Below are 16,439 nucleotides of genomic sequence, written 5' to 3'. Positions count from 1 at the left end.
CTTCTTTCTTCCTTTCACTTACAAGGATTTCATAACAAGACCTACAAATACCCAAAGCTTGGAGGACCAAATGCTCTGAACTCACTACAGGGATATCTATGAATAAGAAAAAACACAAAGGGGGTGCAGCTAAGTAAGCCATAAATGACATCAAATGGCAGCAGTTGAGGAATGACGGCTGCCAAAGCCTGTTGACTCAGAAAGATCCAAGTTCCAGGCAGTGCTCTGAAACAAAAGCCTTCCACATTTTCCATGGTCCTAAGCACGGCTGTCTGTGCTGTGTGCCTTCTGTTGAGCATACAGCACTGCAGGTGTGTGAAATACATTTAGATCTGGGTTTTTCTCTCAGATAATCAACTGCAGGTTGCTACTTGTTTTGTAAAATTAGCTCCTGGGACTGAACAAAAAGCACAGGAAATAGAAAGCTCTTAATCTTTCAGTTGATTAAGAAAATTGGAAGACTATAGAGGTGGTGAATATTCTGTCTAATCAGAAGCCTAATAATCCCTGTAACTTTAATAAGGCAGAGGAGAGAGCATGGTAGCTAAGTTCCTAATCATGATCACTTTTAAATTTTCAAATCTTAGTGATCTCATAACACCTGGCAAGAAATTTTTATTTTTCTAGAGGCTTCAAAATAATCAGGCTGGCAAAATTGCTCAGCAGAATGTCTTATTTGTGTTTTATTCATAATAGTTCAGAAGTCATCTCAAGGCATCTACCACTCCCAAATGGGAATGCATGTGTTCTGTGTACATCATGCTGTGCTGCTGTGCTTTAGAACGTGGGGAGAAGGATGGCTTGTTCAGCTCATGTACTGAGTATGTAGTACATGCACACACCATCCATGAATCTGTCATTTTGAGGTACATGGAAGTCTGGCAAGCATGCACTATGACTGTTTGATGGGGAGACATGCTGAATTTCAATTTGCATTTTATTTGCAATACAATGATGGTTTTATTTTATTTTATTTTATTTTTTTCAGAAATTCAGTGATACATTCCATGTGCAAAAATACCTGAGATTTTTGTCAAAGCACGTGCGTGTGTGTATACTATTTTTATTGATACTGGGGAACACAAAAGAGAATTTGCATCTGCTTGACAGGGCAAGGAAGAAAAGAAAAATGAAGTGGAAATCATCCTATATTAACAGCCCAAACTGAAATCTGCAATTCTGTATTGAATTACCATTGCAGATAAAGTGCTTAGGAGACTATTCATTTTGTGTCTACCTCAATAAACCCAATGCTTCCTTTAAAAAAAAAAGAAGCACAGCAGTGAAATCACATATAATGAAAGTTAGTGACTATTCAGCCAATGCTCTGAAAGTAAAAGAAACATTTAGAAAAACAGATTAGAGAAAGAGAGACAAAGGAAAAGGCAGCAGCTGAGTATATATTAAAAACCCCACCAGCAAAAGCTTTTGGTGATGCTTTTGTAAATATGATGTGAAGGGCAGGTGCTCCTTTTTTCATCATTTCATCCTATATTGAGAATACCAGGGGTGAAGTTCCTCTGACAGCTAGATGCACAGCAGCCCTGCCATCTGGTATGTAAAGTGCATCAAGGCTCAGCACAGGAAGCAGAATGAACATCATGAAGATCTATTTTAAACAGTATTGTGCTGAAGCCAAGGAGAAATCTATGTGGAAGCTGAGGTGACAAGAGAATACAAGATGGGAAAGCCCACAGCCATAGGTCAGGGACAGGCACCTATTGAGTGGTATAGCCACCATGTGTGCACATGTGTATAGCCACTCACTGGGTGTCTTTTTCTTTTCAATCTTCAGGAAGAGGCAGCCAGAGTTCTCGCCCACCAGCCAGTGTCCGTCGGCACATGTGCAGCTTTGAAAAATCCCTGCAGTGAATGTGTAAGAGAAGCTGCATGACAAAGAGTGGTTTTACCCCTTGCTTTCTTTCTCTCATTGGTTTACTATGTCTAATGATGGGACAAATGTGGTGCATGCCGTTAAAGATGGGAAATTTGCTTATGTCCCCTTGTTTCACACAGTACTTCAAACATTGTCCAGATTTGATGAAGAGGACACTGAATAATTTTTTTGCAGCTTTTACTTTTTTATTTCTAAATGCCTACAACTTTGCAAATATGTCCTCTTTTTTTGTACTAATTTAATCTCCTTTTTTCCATTTAGCCAACATTTTTCTCCTTTTCATAGTTTTGCATAGAGATGACATTATCCTGTGTGCTTTACATGGCGAGACACCTTTGCCATGCACAGCTCTTGCTAACCTGTGCTTGTTAGCTAACCATGGCTGCAGACCCAGCTGAGGGAACACAGAAAGCACTTGTTTGGTGGGATTTGCAGAAAACAGGGAAATCACAAGAAGGCACATGTAAATAAAACCAGCAGGACTTGGCATAGGAACAAACAGCATCTCAAAATAATAGCAATGAATCATTTTTTCTGTTGTAATTTCTGAAAGATGTTCAGATTCTGCATAGTTCTGCATTCAGCAAAGAATAATAGAGAAGTTCAGCTCTTCAGAAGCAAGAAGAGCAAATACTGCCCTCTCTGAGCAAACACAAACACTGTGGAGAAAACAAGCAAGCAGTTGCAAAAACAGAAAGGCTTCACCTCATTTCTTCTAGATCTGTGCTCATTTCTATCTGATAAGCAGAAGATGTGAAACAGTCCTGCTCCCTGCCCCAGGGAAGATTGTGCAGTGACTCGGTGGAAAGATGCTTGTGATCCACTGACACAGCATTTTGGGCAGTGCTGCTCGCTGCAACCAGAGATGCTGTTGCACTGCTCTGGGCAGTGCAAAGCATCCTAGTTCTGTGTATGTCTGTGAGAGTCTATGCAATTTGTGGGCATGCAGCAACAATATTAATTCAATCCAACCTGCCCCTCTGATTTGCAGATCAGAAGAAATCCACAAAACTCATCGTACATTTGGAGCAGTCGTGATGGCTTTACAGGGCTTGTGCAGCAACTAGATTTGGCACCCTGAAAGGCAAACTGTAAATAGGCAGTGTAAGGAGCAGTACAAACTATTTGTTACTATCTTCTAGTCAGAACAATATGCCCCTCTTTTCTGAACTGTAACAAGTGCTGCAGAGTCTCAGGGTACAGATCACCAATTGTCTGTCTGGAAATTCAAATGAGAGTCCAACACAGGCATACTATTAGGAGGAAAAAGCAAATGCAACAAGAGATTCTATTCAAGAAAGCATGGGCACAAGCTGTGAAACTCCTGAACACAGGGAAAACTGAACCTCCTGTTTTTTGCATGACCATGCCTGGGATATTTTTTTTCAGTTTGGAAAAAAAAAAAGAATCCTTATCCTCCTGAGCTGCTGAGAAACACCTCTGGTGGGACTTCAACCTGTCAATGGGTCTGCAAATGCTTGTGGTAGCTGCTTCAAGAAGCAGGGGAGTTTTTCAGATCTGCTGAGCATGAAGCTTGCTATTTTGTCTTCTCTGCCCTTCCCTGCTCCTCTGGCTTCTCTCTCCCTTCAGCCACAGCTGATGTGTTCAGAGGCCTGGCACTGTGGCTCAGGGAAGGGCACGTCCTCCACCAGCAACTTGTGCTCCCTGTGGCCACACAGCCCAGTTGGAGCAGCAAATTGTCCATCATATCACCAGCTGTCCATCATCACCACCTGCTCTCCAGCCTCAGTTTCATTCAGCAGAACTTCAGCAGTTTGTAAGAACAGATTTTCCTTAGGAGGCCCTGCTTCGTCATCCCAACATGCTAGAAATCACCATGCATACTGTGGCTTCCCTCAGCTCCCACCTACAAGGAAGGAGATGCAGACTCTTGAAACTGTCTTGTGTTTTGATGCATATAGTACTTAGCATCATTTTTTTCACTAATGTTCATTTCCATTCTCCGTACAGTGCTGGAGATGGTTAGAAATGCAGAATCATCAAAATACAGAATCGTAAAATTTTATTATGGTATTAAGAAAACCCAGAAGCATCAGCTCGGAGTTTCAGGGCTCTTTTCTTCAGAAGCTGCACATTTGTTACCATGGAAACCTTCAGATACACCCAAAAAACCCACAGGCTTCACAGGCTGCTCCATCTACTGCAGCCTATTAGGGAAAGCTGTACATTACAAACAAGAGGCCTCATGACTAAGCTTCCTGTGGCAACTTGGCTAAGTTTGCCACAGGGTTAAGCACTCAAAATGCTGGCAGGTTAAGGCAACTCTGATGGCCTTTTAAACCACTTTTAAACTGTTGGGTATTTATTTTATTCTCAAGTATTCCAGAGAATCTGACAAGTTATTGTGGAAGAAGGACCTCATTGACCACTACTCCTGCAAGGGTTACCCACTTTTTGTCAGGAAATATCCAGGGCAACAGGCTTTTCTGTTCATCAGGAATTATTCCTTCTCTGATACAGCTATTGACTAGGAAATATTCTGGGCATGCAGTATAATTTGACCCTTTTGTAGCTTCATTTAGGGGTCTCAGTTGGGCACCTCTATGCCATGTGAAATACCTTTCAGCCTTGGTGCTAATGCTTTTCAGATGCTTGAAAAACAACAGAATATATTCAGTTATTTTAGTTTTATCTCACGCACTCTATCCTATGTCCCCAGTGGGGTTTTTTTATTGCTGTTCACTATACAGCTTTCAGTTTGTCAATATCTTTTTGGTAAAATCATGGTGACCCAAATAATTTTCCATCAGAACCACAGAGGATTACAGAAAGCAAGGAAAAACCTCCAACTGTCTTAATTACTATTAAACTGCATTCATAGGAAAGACCTCCTGATCTCTGCACCATGGTGTGGTGCTTTTGAATGCTTTTGAATGAATTCTGTATTCCCCATTTTTTTGAGTGAGGAATACAGAATTCATGGGCAATTTTCGTGGTTTTATTCTATTCAAAGCTCATTAATTAGTGTTTCTTATTCAACAGCAGCTCCATGGCATTTCTTTTGATGAAATGTTTTTTAAAGGTTCTTGATCTTCACAGTCCTACAAAACTATTTTGCCTTAGTTGCACCCACCTACACTTTTTGTAAATGAATTTAATTCTAGCATTTTCTTTGAATGTTCCTAAGCTTTCCAGGTTCCTTTGCTCAAAACATTGTACTTTTCAGTTTTCAGGTTCTGTCAACTGAGCTCTCTTCTGAACCTGTCAGAATAAATTCTTCAGCTCAGGCATTGGCATTGGCTGCACTGTCATAAACATTTATTTGAATTTGAAGCATGAAACACACCTTCAGATAACACAAATGTGCTTCTTCATTGATAACAGAGGACCTATGATGATTTACACTATTATTTCATTAACTTTATTATCCTTAATAAAATACAAAAATAATTCAGTAGGATGAATTCATTCTGAATATGCGGTGGGGTTTACTTATTAATAAAAATAAAATAAACAGATTCAAAAGCTATTCACTACTAAGAACACTTTAATTTCACTTTGATTTGCAGGTTTCTCATCTTCATTTCTTGAACAATGGATTAATTTTCTTCCTGTTTCTGACAAATTGTTTATTATCCTGAACTTAGTATTATCTATTAGATTGTTTTCTCAAAGCAACACTTCAGTAGTTATTTGATATTGTTTTTCAAAATACCTAATGAACACACAGGTGTAGCAAATTTTTTCAGCAATATTGGATGACTGAAATGTGACACAGCTTCTGTATTTCAAATGAGACTACAAATTTCTAGTAGTAATTATAATTATCAGTCAGACCTTCATATACATGATCAGTGTAATATTCTCACATCTCTGTTGAGCAAGGTAGATCTGTGATACATGCTGAAGTTGTGAGACTTCAAATACACTGAAGCAATGCACTGCCCATTTCTCTCCTCACTCCCCCCCCAAATTCAAAGTTGTACAAAAGCACCTTTGTACATAAAAATTATTGTTAAGTCTCAAAGTGAATAAATCTACTTATTTTGGGACACTTGGCTATATATATATATATAATCCACAAGCTGTTGGATTTGGAGGTAATTCCCTAGCCCTAGGGTCAGGTATGAGCCTAGCAGCAATCCACTTCTATGGTAGCACAAACATAAAGTGAGTGACCCAGTGAGTCCTGGATCCAGCTTTCCCCATCTGGGTGACCAGAGCAGAGAGGTGAGGGGGGCTGCCAGCCTCTGATCCTGCCCAAGGGTTTGATCCCAGCCTGGAGCCCCTGTGGCTGGAAACCAGGATCTCATCACAGGGTACTCAGCCTCGGCACAGCTACTGCATCCACATTACAGACTTTATAATATTAAAATTTCAATTTAAAAAAGAGAAAAATACCCCAATTATCAATATACATTAGAAAGCCTATGTGTAACTCAGACAAAGCAATACTTAACTTCTGCATCAGAGTAACTTACAAAGGAAATTAATATGTTACATTTATTTTACATAAACCAGTGGCTAGACAGAGAGTTGGAAAGCCAGCTCTGGACTTGAGCTCACTCACAGCACCTCTAAATATCATCAAGTTCTACCCTGGCAAGACAGTGTGACAGCACTATGTTTTCCTATATTTTGTATAGCACTGTAAGCATACATGTAAGCATACATGTAAGCAGTGCTCTAATTTACATAGAATATTTTGACCAATATGTCCAAGGCAATTGTGTCCAAACAAACAAACAAAAAAAAAGGGGGGGGGCGTGGGGGGGAGGGGAACAACAAGGAAAAGTTAGTTAAGTAGTTTAAATTTCCAGAAACACAAGTGGGAGGTTAAATGTTGCTCTAATTATACATCACTAACAAAAGCATTGGAGCCATGCTGTGAGAACAGTTTTAAATTCCTCTTGCCACAACATAGAGATTATAGTGTAAACGAGCTAAGGCTGAAATTGGTTTGTGATTCTTTTTTCATTTAGGTGATTATAGGAGGCAAAAATCCTGAGCATGCACAAGATGTGGTTGATGATGGCTCCCTCACTCATGAGAGAGTACAGAGAAGTTTTACCAACTCAGGTTTCAGAGATGAGTTCCTAGAACCAGTATTTAGAAGTTAGGCTTGTAGGAACACGCAGACCAGCATGGCTTGCTTTGCTAATGAGCATCAGGGCTGGCTGTGGCAGCTCTGAGAGGAGCAGCTGCTCAGTGCAGGGACATATCACTACCCTGGATTAAAATCTGCTCACTCCCTTAATCAAATTTCATGCCCCAGCGGCCTTACTGAAATGGAGACAATAATGGAAGACACCTTGGGGATGCCAACAAAGCACCTGCAGCGTGCTGCAGTGCAGGTACTAGTCTTAAATTTTAGGCTTGTTAGCTTAGGCTCTGGGAACAGTGAGGCAGCAATGGGACAGAGATTTAGTCAGGCTCATTGCCACTTACATGACTGCAGAGGTGGAGAAAGTTTGTAGTTTACTCACTGCCTTTGTGGCAGAGCAGAAACTCCTCCACTGGCTCCCCTATGACGACATCCATCAGCAAGTGTTGTGTGGGGATGAGAAAAGTTTTTATCCAAGGCACAGCTTTTGAACAGGGCATTTCTTCTTGCTCTGCGTCCTACTCCTCCAAAGGCTGGTCACCTCTGTGTCAGCGCCCAGGGACAGCTGTGCATGTGCTGCGCTCCAGAGCCAGCTGTCAGCGGCTGTAACGGGGCTCTCTGAAGGGAGAAGCAGCATTTGGTGACTGGGCTGTACCTGACACTGACCTCCTCTGGTTGCTAGAAAGATAGTTCAGGGTTTGTTTCAGACTTAAGTTTTCCTTACAAAGTTGGTAGGCTTCTCAGTTTGCATTTTATATTAACTCCTAAAATTTCATCGTGATAGAAGGGACTGACAGGTTATCCCAGTGCTTCCTACTGGCTGTGGCATTTCAGTTACTACAGTGACTACTAGGAGGTGGGTTGGGCCAAAGTATTGGGCTGGCAATGAAAGACAGGTAATATTTATTATTTCTTCTATGATCTCTTCCTCTGGTTAATTGCCATTGTTGCTTTAAAAAAATCCCAGAAAACAGCCTTATATAATAAATCTGCTCTCTCTTGTCTAACACCACCAAGCTGGCTCAAATAACTATCATCTGTCTCAGCAAGCTTAAGATTCTTCCTCAGGTCATGGCCACTTGGAGAAGATTGCAGACCACCACTTCTGAAAGGACCAAACAGGGGATGAACTCTTAACAGGTCAAGGAATGTTCCTTCCTGTTTAAGAGAATGGGCTCTTTCTCAAGCATTTTGCCTGACAGCATCTGAAGCCATTTTCCTGCCTGTGGGTTCTTGGAGTTAACCTCATCAGAACATACACCACTCTGCTTAACTATTTTATGTGTTATCCATTAGGGATTATTATGCATTAAATGTCCAAGAGGAAAAAAAATAATGGAAAAAAACATAACAAAAAGACGAAGCTTCAGACACTCAACTCAGGATTCAAAGGTGATTTAATTCTCTGTGCCCTGGATCTCTAACTTATCTTAGACTAATGGGTCAATAGTTTTTCACCTCAGAAGCACTCAGCCTCTGACATGTAAGAAACCTTTTCTATCCAACATCTGAAGATGTAAGGCATCTTCAGAATCCTGCAGTATGGAGAGGAACCAACTGTTGTGGAGTACACAGACTTGACACTGCTCCGAGGAAGCCAGCAAGGTCAGATCCTCCAGGAACTGGCAAGAGCAGGACTCTGTTCTTGACCTGAAACTGGACTTGGGGCTGGGGAGCTCCTGGTCACAAGGAGGGGCCAGATTTTGGGCATCTGGAGATGCTTAACAGAGAACAGTGAGCTGTCTAACAAGTTATAGGCATTTGCTACTGTTGGGCAGGCATTCTGAACCACTTTGAACCGAGTATTTTGAATCATAGTCTCAGACTTGGGTGCATCGGTTCTTTTAAAGAATGTAAAGAAAGCAAGTAACTATTAGGATCCGAAGTTGTTTTCCATCCTGTTTATTGTCTATAATAAAGAAAGAAAGCTGAAAGTGCCCCAGAATCATGCAGAGAGTATGTTAAAAAGATCTGGGCATGTATTAGAAGCAAAATTTTTAATTATCAAAAATAGCAATAGTTCTGCCCATGAAACTAATAAAAACTCACACAAAAAATATGTTTACTTCTATTTCCCCCCCAACAAAAAACACATAGATAAAGCTGAAAGGTGAAAATTGAGAAAAAGCATCTAAATTCAAAGTATGCTCTTGCCTATAAGCAAAAGCAAACTCACCCAATGTGCTGAAAGGATATTCAGGAATCTGTCTGAACTTTTAGACTGGATGGGAGGATTTGGAGAAATTGTACTCGGAGTGTTACACTGGGTATAAGCAAGTACAAACCTTAAGATCCCTTGAGACTCCAAGAAGTTCACTTCTATGCAGAAAGTGTGAAGTCTAAATCCCATGACAAATTGACAGGAGAAAGGACAGAGTTAGGAAAGATGAATAAATACATGGTGGACATGAACTGGGTAATCATCCTATCGATAAAATGAAGAAACCACCACTTGGTGCCACCTCGTCACTGCAAAATTGAACATCAGGTTTCCTATACCCCAGCTGTGTGTGCTCTCTTGTGGTACCCTCTCTTGCCTTTGTGTGGAAAACCATCCCTTCTTCCATTATCCCAGGCAGATTATTTTGATCTTGACCTTCTCCAGTGGATGTTTCCTTCAAAAGAGGTAATCCCTCAGCAAATGGTGACCATGCATCAGGATTGTCATCATTGCTGTGCACAAGTGAGACAACTCTTTCTCTCACTGAGACTCAGTTCAGGTCTGAACTTTTGCAGACCCTCTTTGCTTTTTTTTTTTTTTTTTTTTTTGTCTAAATGTCAATTAATGATATTCAAGATGACTGCTTTTTGTTCCAGCATAACAAGTCCTTTTCTTGCATGTTAACAATGAATTCTGCCTGAATGTGTCAAACTCAGTGTGATCCCCTGCCAACCATCCAGCAAGACAAAGCTCAGATATTTCTATGACAGGCTCGGGACTCCATCTCAAAGTGGAGTCATCCACCTCATTAACAGGCTAGCAGAGCTTGGACATACCAAGAAGAGCAAGTAGAGAGAAAGAGCTGGAACAATAATCTGAGGCAAATAATCCATGGATCTTGTCAAATGGATCCCAGAGAGCCACTGCAGCCCTAAAGCTCTTTGTCATGAGGCCATTGGAGCCATGAGCAGTAAGGTCTGGCAAGCAGAGGCAAGGTGTGTCAGCAGCACCAGCTCTTCCCAAGGAGCAAGTTGCTACCAGACAAATCCTGATGAAATTATTTGCTCACATTTGGACATTGCAGTCCCAGCACAGTTTAAGCATGGCCATTGACTTGAGACTCTGGAGTGTTATAGAAGAAAGAAGTAAGAGCAGAATTTGAGAGTGGGGGAGAGGGAAATGAATTAAATAGGAGCAAGACTTGAAGACAGAGGTAGTGACTTCCTTAAAATAGCTGTGCTTGCCTTTGATGTAAAATAAAAAATCTTGGAAATAAAATGAGATAGAGAAAAAACAGATGGTGTGAGGAGGGATTCAAAAGTAAGGCGATGCACCAAAACTAGATGTGAAGTAACAAATGATGCAGAAGTGGACTTAGCATAAAAGGAAACAGATAATTATCATAATTTTTTAGAAAAGCCCATTGCAGTATTTGTAAGCTACAGCATCAGCAAAATACAAGAGCACTTGACTTATTTTCCTCTCTACAAGAAGAGACTTGTTTTGAAGTTAAAGTAGACCAAATGTGTTTCTGTGTGAAGAGTTTGCTGTTCTTGGCATGTTAAACACTACTTTAAAAATCTTTCACACCCAAGAGATACACTCATTTGCTTATCTTTATAGCACTTCAAAAAAAAAAAAAAAAAGTCGTACCATAGCTCATTTGATCAAAACAGGAATGCTTCTAAACTTTCATTCTTATCTTTTCATTGATCACTATAATATAGAGGTTTCCTTCTTCAGCTGGGAACGTGGCTGTCTTATTTCTTAGGTTAAAGCTCTAAATCAAAACAGCTTCAGGTCTTACCAACTACATGCTTTGGGGAGTTATGAATTTTTTAGATTGGCCCTTTCATGTGCCCCAGTTCCCACAGAGGTGGTGAGTCACAGGTCCAGCATTTGGAGTCTGGAGTTGGAGATGAGCTTCCCAGCTTGGATCCACCTAAAATCCACATTTTTTTTCTCCAGGAGTACTTAGTGCTCGACAGAAAAATGACACATTGTCATGTATATTTCTTTTCTGTTTTGACAGATTTACAACACATATGTGTTGCACCAGTCTCTTCCAGCTATGACAAAATCAGTCAATATGGGGTTTTTTAATAAAATTCAAGTGGCAATTATTTAAAAAGAGAACCACGAGAGTCTGAGCAAGGAAAGCAAAATGCTTAGAGCAATACTGCAGTACTTTAGGGGAAGCGATCTCCTCTGGTGTGTGCAGTAGCAGGAGGTGAGGCTGTGGTGCCAGACCCCACTCACTTTGTCTCTCATCTGCATGGCAGTCTCAGGGTCTGAAATGTAACCCTTTGTTTTCATCTGGTCCCTGAGGGATGAGATCCCTGAGATAAGGGTGCTTTGAATAAATCATCTCAACAGGAATAAATTCTCTCTGTCTCTGGTTTCCACCCAGACAATGTATTTTATAATTTGTGAACCGTCTCTACTGCCTGACCTTCAATTAAACAGTTCCTTGGTCCCCTAAAGCACTGCTCAGCTCCCCGTCCCACCAGCTGCTCACAAGCTGCCACTCAGCTTTGAGTGCTGCTCCCTTCAAGGGTACAGGGACACACAAAAACCTACAGAACCTCAGGGCTGACTCTCAGATCCTCACCTGGCCAAAGTGCCCAGCGTTTTGATGGGACCCAGCCTATATGAGGAGTCAGAGGGTTTGACTCACCATGGTCATGCTGCTGCTTGTTCCTCTTCCCACACAAAACAACAGTTTTCAGTCCCCAAATTTTAGCCTGGTTTGTAAATAAAAGTCACCCGGGAAGAAGTGCATTTACTCCTACCTGACAGAAGCCCTGGGAATCCTTCAGTTCTCTATTAGCTAATCTATTTCTAGGGGGGAGAGGGAATAAAAGGGAGAGTTAGCAACAATTTATCTCTCTACCCAGTTTGCCAAAGGCTACGACTGTGGGTTGTTTTTCTTCCAACAGCTTGAAAATATTTCCTATAAGCTGCAAATCAGGTTTAATTAAAGCTTTTCCAGTGATTTTTTTTTCCTGTGTTTTTTCTTCCCCACTGCAAAATGATGAGCAAACCTAGATACCAAACGACAGCTCAAGTCCTCAAACCACAGATGGCTCTCCCAGAGCCCTTCCCGCTGGCTAGCCTTTCCAGGTTGGCTGTAGGATGGATAACCAACATCACTTTTGGATGAAAATCATAGTGTTGTTTTCTCATGTGGTGTTTCTGGGAGGACATGAAAAACTGGAGGGGGGAGGCTTACTTATGAGGCAAAGCAATCAGTATTTTTGTAGGCTTGTTTGTTACACTGCCTGTGTCTTCGTAATGTAAATGCAAATAAACCATCTTTATTTTATTCATAGTTCTAATGGAAAGTCTGTGTCATGGTCTGAACCAGGTGGAAGACAAGATCCAAAGGGGGAACATACGTGGCACAGACTCTCAGTGCATGTGAAGAACCAGGAGACAGGGTGCAATCAGACAGCGGTGATCAAACCCCTCACTAAAGACTACCACGGCCAAAGTCTGACTTTTACCGACATCAGCAGTAAGACTCTGTACAATGTGGTGGAGGAAGAAGATAGAGAGCCCGTTCACCTCAACCAGTCCAGCAGTCCTTCCATGGTGGTGCACAGGCGGGTGGCAACGACCCCCCCGCTGCAGGCCACGGCGGAGGAAACCCAACTCTTCTTGCCTGAGCAGTCCCCCAAGACCCTGCCCCTGCAGCCACAGTCTCTCATGGACCAGCTGCAAGGAGTGGTCAACAAGTTTTCCACCGGCATCCCCGACTTCAACGCTGTCCTCCCCACTCCTGGCTCAGGGAACGGCGTGCGGCCCCCCTGCCCACCCCCGCCACCCCTGCAGCCTTTCCAGGTGGCTGCCTTCAGCGAGGAGCCCCTGTCTCCCCCAGCTGAGGAAGCAGAGAGTGAGAAGGTGAAGCTCATTCAGGGATATGTGTATGAAAAGAACACAGAGGAGGAGGAGGAGGAGGATGAGGAGCCGGCAACCAGCAAACTGACTCTAGAAGACTCTCCGGCCCTGACACCCCCGTCCCCTTTCCGGGATTCGGTGGCTTCGGGCAGCTCCGTGCCCAGCTCCCCTGTGTCGGAGTCGGTGCTCTGCACACCCCCAGATGTGACCTATGCCTCTGTCATCCTGAGGGATTATAAGCAAAGCTCGTCCACCCTGTAGATGCTGCAAGAGACAAGATGGGAAGGACTTCGGCAGCTGCCCCCTGGGAGAACTTGCGGAGATGAGTCTCCCAGGGCTGTGGGAGAGAGAGAGCAGAGAACAAAGTGACAAATGACAGGGCAAAAAATTCATCCTGCACTTAAATAACTAAAATGAAACAAAAAGAAAATAAAAAAATCCATTCTGAGGGCTCAAGATTCTCTATCTGTGAAAAATAAAAATATTGTACTTTGGGAAAATGTTAGGAAACCATAACAAAGCACAAACTAAAGGAACAACTTCTATAGCAAAAAAAAAAAAAAAAAAAGAACAAATGGATAAACATGCAGGAAAATAAATATAATCACACCTAGTCACACCCTCTCTTGGCAGTGCTTGAAAAGGACTCTGGGAAGTGTGACCTGGAGAAGTCATTAGCACACCTCAAGACTGCTGTCTATCTGCTATGGGAGTAACACACCCAGGAGCTGGAAGGGCAGAGTGTGGTGCAGGGGAACAAAGCTACTTGTATATGAGATATATATGCATAAATATTTTCTTCCTGGTTTCTACAGGTGGCATAACTGTGGAACTTTATTTTGGGGAGAGGAGATGAGATAATGTGAAAGCACATGGCTCTTACTGACTCCTATCTGAACGATTTGTTCTTCATACTAGGCTGCTTTTTGGGGGATTTGGGCTTCTTTTAATGTTGATTGTGAACAGAGAAAGAAATATGACTTGTTAAGACTCAAGAGGTTTCTGACAAAAGCCTTGCCATAGTACTTGTAACGTGATAAGGACTTGGAAAAACTGCCCTTTTGTATAAGGTTGCAAACCATGTGGCAAAACTGTTACACAACATTTCCTGTAGCAGAACAGTATTTATTGACTATCTTTTCATACAAAAACGTATTTTGCCGTGCCATTGCATCATTCCTTTGTGTTACTTTGGAATCAAATGCATTGAGAAATAGCTGTTTACTTAAAGCAACAATTGTTAGTCTGGGAGAAAGGCAATTCCACTCTGGGGGTCACGGAGCCCCCAGGCAAGAGAGTGAGCGTACGTTTGTGTATCTGTATGTGTGGGTACGGTATGTGTGAAGAGTAATGTCCAATAACTACCACTGGAAGATTGTCTTATATACTATGAATATTTTTATGTTTAAATCATGTTTTTATATCGCATTGTTACAAATATTCAATAGATCTTTGAAGGTTTGTATGCTGTGCTAACACATCCTTTTTTTCATATACAAGCTGAGACTGTCATTACCCTTATAACAGGGTGCTTTGTTTGGCAGATATTTTATGAAGTAGACATATGATATTAATAATCAGTGCATTGAGAACTTGTTATTTTACATGTTTTGCAGCAAGTGTGGCTAACAAAAAAAAAAAATGGTGTGTTTTAGAAATCTTGCAGGTGAGAGACAGGAAAAGTGGTTCAACTATTTCACTGCTTCAGATAATTTAAAACAAAATCATGTCAGGATAGCAAATTTCATCAGTGCTTAATGTGTGCATAAATTCCCAGGTTTTGCTGTTGACAGTTTTTTTAAACCCTTTATGGTGTTTAGTTGCATGTTCTTTCCTTATGCTTTCACTTCTTGTATTTAATATACAATATAGCATCTTAAAGGTCACTTCCAGGCAGTTGTAGTTCTGTCATCTATCGTCCTCCTCCTCTATCTTTCATGTGTTTCCTAGAGATGGGCCTAATCCAAAGCTCCCTAATGACTGGCATGATAAAAGTCCAGGTCTAATTGCTGTGGCCTGAATTTAATTACAATGATGATAATCCTATTTATAAATGTGCTTATTATACATCACAGGTCAGGATTTTAGCTGCTATGGTCTTTGCTTCTGCTGCTGAATTCAACTGAGGATGAGAATCTGTCCCACAGTTCCACACTTTATTTCAAAAAATATTTTAAAGGAATCTCTTCCTGTTAATATAGTTGTAAACCCTGATTTTAAACATGCTTCTTTTGAATATACTATCAGAGTTTTTCTGAATTAATCATAATTCTACTATTTTTCTTTCTTTTCACTTGAATTTTAAGAAGTCCTGCTTGTTATCAATTCTCCTCTGATGATCCAAATCTCATTGTTTTTCCCTAATTATGCAGTATTGGTATTGGAAGGTTTGGCTTATACTGAAAACCGGTATTTCTCATCCTCTTTTCACAATGTTTGCTCCTTTCAATATTACTTGTGGCCAACTGCTATCATCATCCTGATGTCAAAAGCATGAAATGACTTTGCCCAAAGACATGTGTTTGTCATTATATTGACATCTCTATAATGAATTGGAGACACCCGAGGGTTTGTTGGTTGATATTTTGTTCTGCTTTGGGCCTTCAGGGGGAATATTTTTTGTTGCTGTTTCTTTTATTTAAAATGCTGATTACTCCTTAAAGCAGGGAGAAAAATGCCATATCTTCTTTGCTGATCACAGCCCTGGCAATGAATTCTATCTTCTAATAATTGTAGTATAAGATCTGCTGTGCTGTTTCCAAAAACATGTCAGTAACACAGAGCTGATACTTAGAAGCCAGTCTTTGAAGATCTGAGAGAGATAAGAAAAATAAATAAAACAGATTGGTATAGACGAGGAGATGGCAATGTGGCGAGGTACTATACTGTTTTCATATCTGTCTGTTTTGAACATATTAAGCACTGATTTTATTATTGCAATGTAATTATATCATGAGTAGGAGTTTTCTTGAAATTCAGTATATTAGCTTTTAGTTTGTAATTGTTAAAACTGGAAACATACACATACGTAAATATAACTACAGAGCAAGAACTCACCTTGTATATGCAGCTGTATGAGCTATGAAGCTTTCTGTAGAAGTTCTTTCTTTTGGTCTGTCAAATGCTTGATGAAAACTGCCTTTTTGTCAAAATGATCTTGAAAATGCTGTAAAATAAATATTTTCTATTTATTATTTAAAAATAGAATGCCAAAATTTTTAATTTTTTCTTTCTTCAATATAGTTATGTATATTAATTCATTGTTCCAGGGGTTTCAGCATCATGAATAAGAGATGGCGGGATATTTAAATGGAGGTAGGTATTGATTAAATTGTGTCATGAAGTTGAGGTGGTAGAGGGATGGAGGATTTTTGCTTAGATAAAAAAAAAACCCAGCTTTTTGGTTTCCTAATAAA

At 40.8% G+C, this 16,439-nt stretch overlaps 1 protein-coding gene across 4 annotated transcripts in view; it reads left to right on the top strand.

Annotated features, from left to right (window-relative positions):
* The window catches only part of GRM1 (glutamate metabotropic receptor 1), a 184,999-nt gene extending 168,769 nt beyond the window's left edge, over positions 1-16,230 (top strand). The window contains exons 9-10 of one of the 4 annotated variants that reach the window (XM_015623088.2): positions 1,796-1,876; positions 12,491-12,580. In XM_015623088.2, coding sequence (XP_015478574.1) covers positions 1,796-1,856 — 61 coding nt within the window. In that variant the 3' untranslated portion in view covers positions 1,857-1,876; positions 12,491-12,580. Of the gene's footprint in view, positions 1-1,795; positions 1,877-12,455 lie in introns of all 4 variants that reach the window. The other 3 variants (XM_015623087.2, XM_015623083.2, XM_015623086.2) reach the window with 3 other exon arrangements.
* The last annotated feature ends 209 nt before the right edge of the window (positions 16,231-16,439 follow it).

Source organism: Parus major, chromosome 3 (assembly GCF_001522545.3).
Source record: "Parus major isolate Abel chromosome 3, Parus_major1.1, whole genome shotgun sequence".
In the NCBI taxonomy this organism is placed as follows: Eukaryota; Metazoa; Chordata; class Aves; order Passeriformes; family Paridae; genus Parus; species Parus major.
Note: the sequence above shows the minus strand (reverse complement) of the source record. Positions and strands in the feature narration are given on the sequence as shown.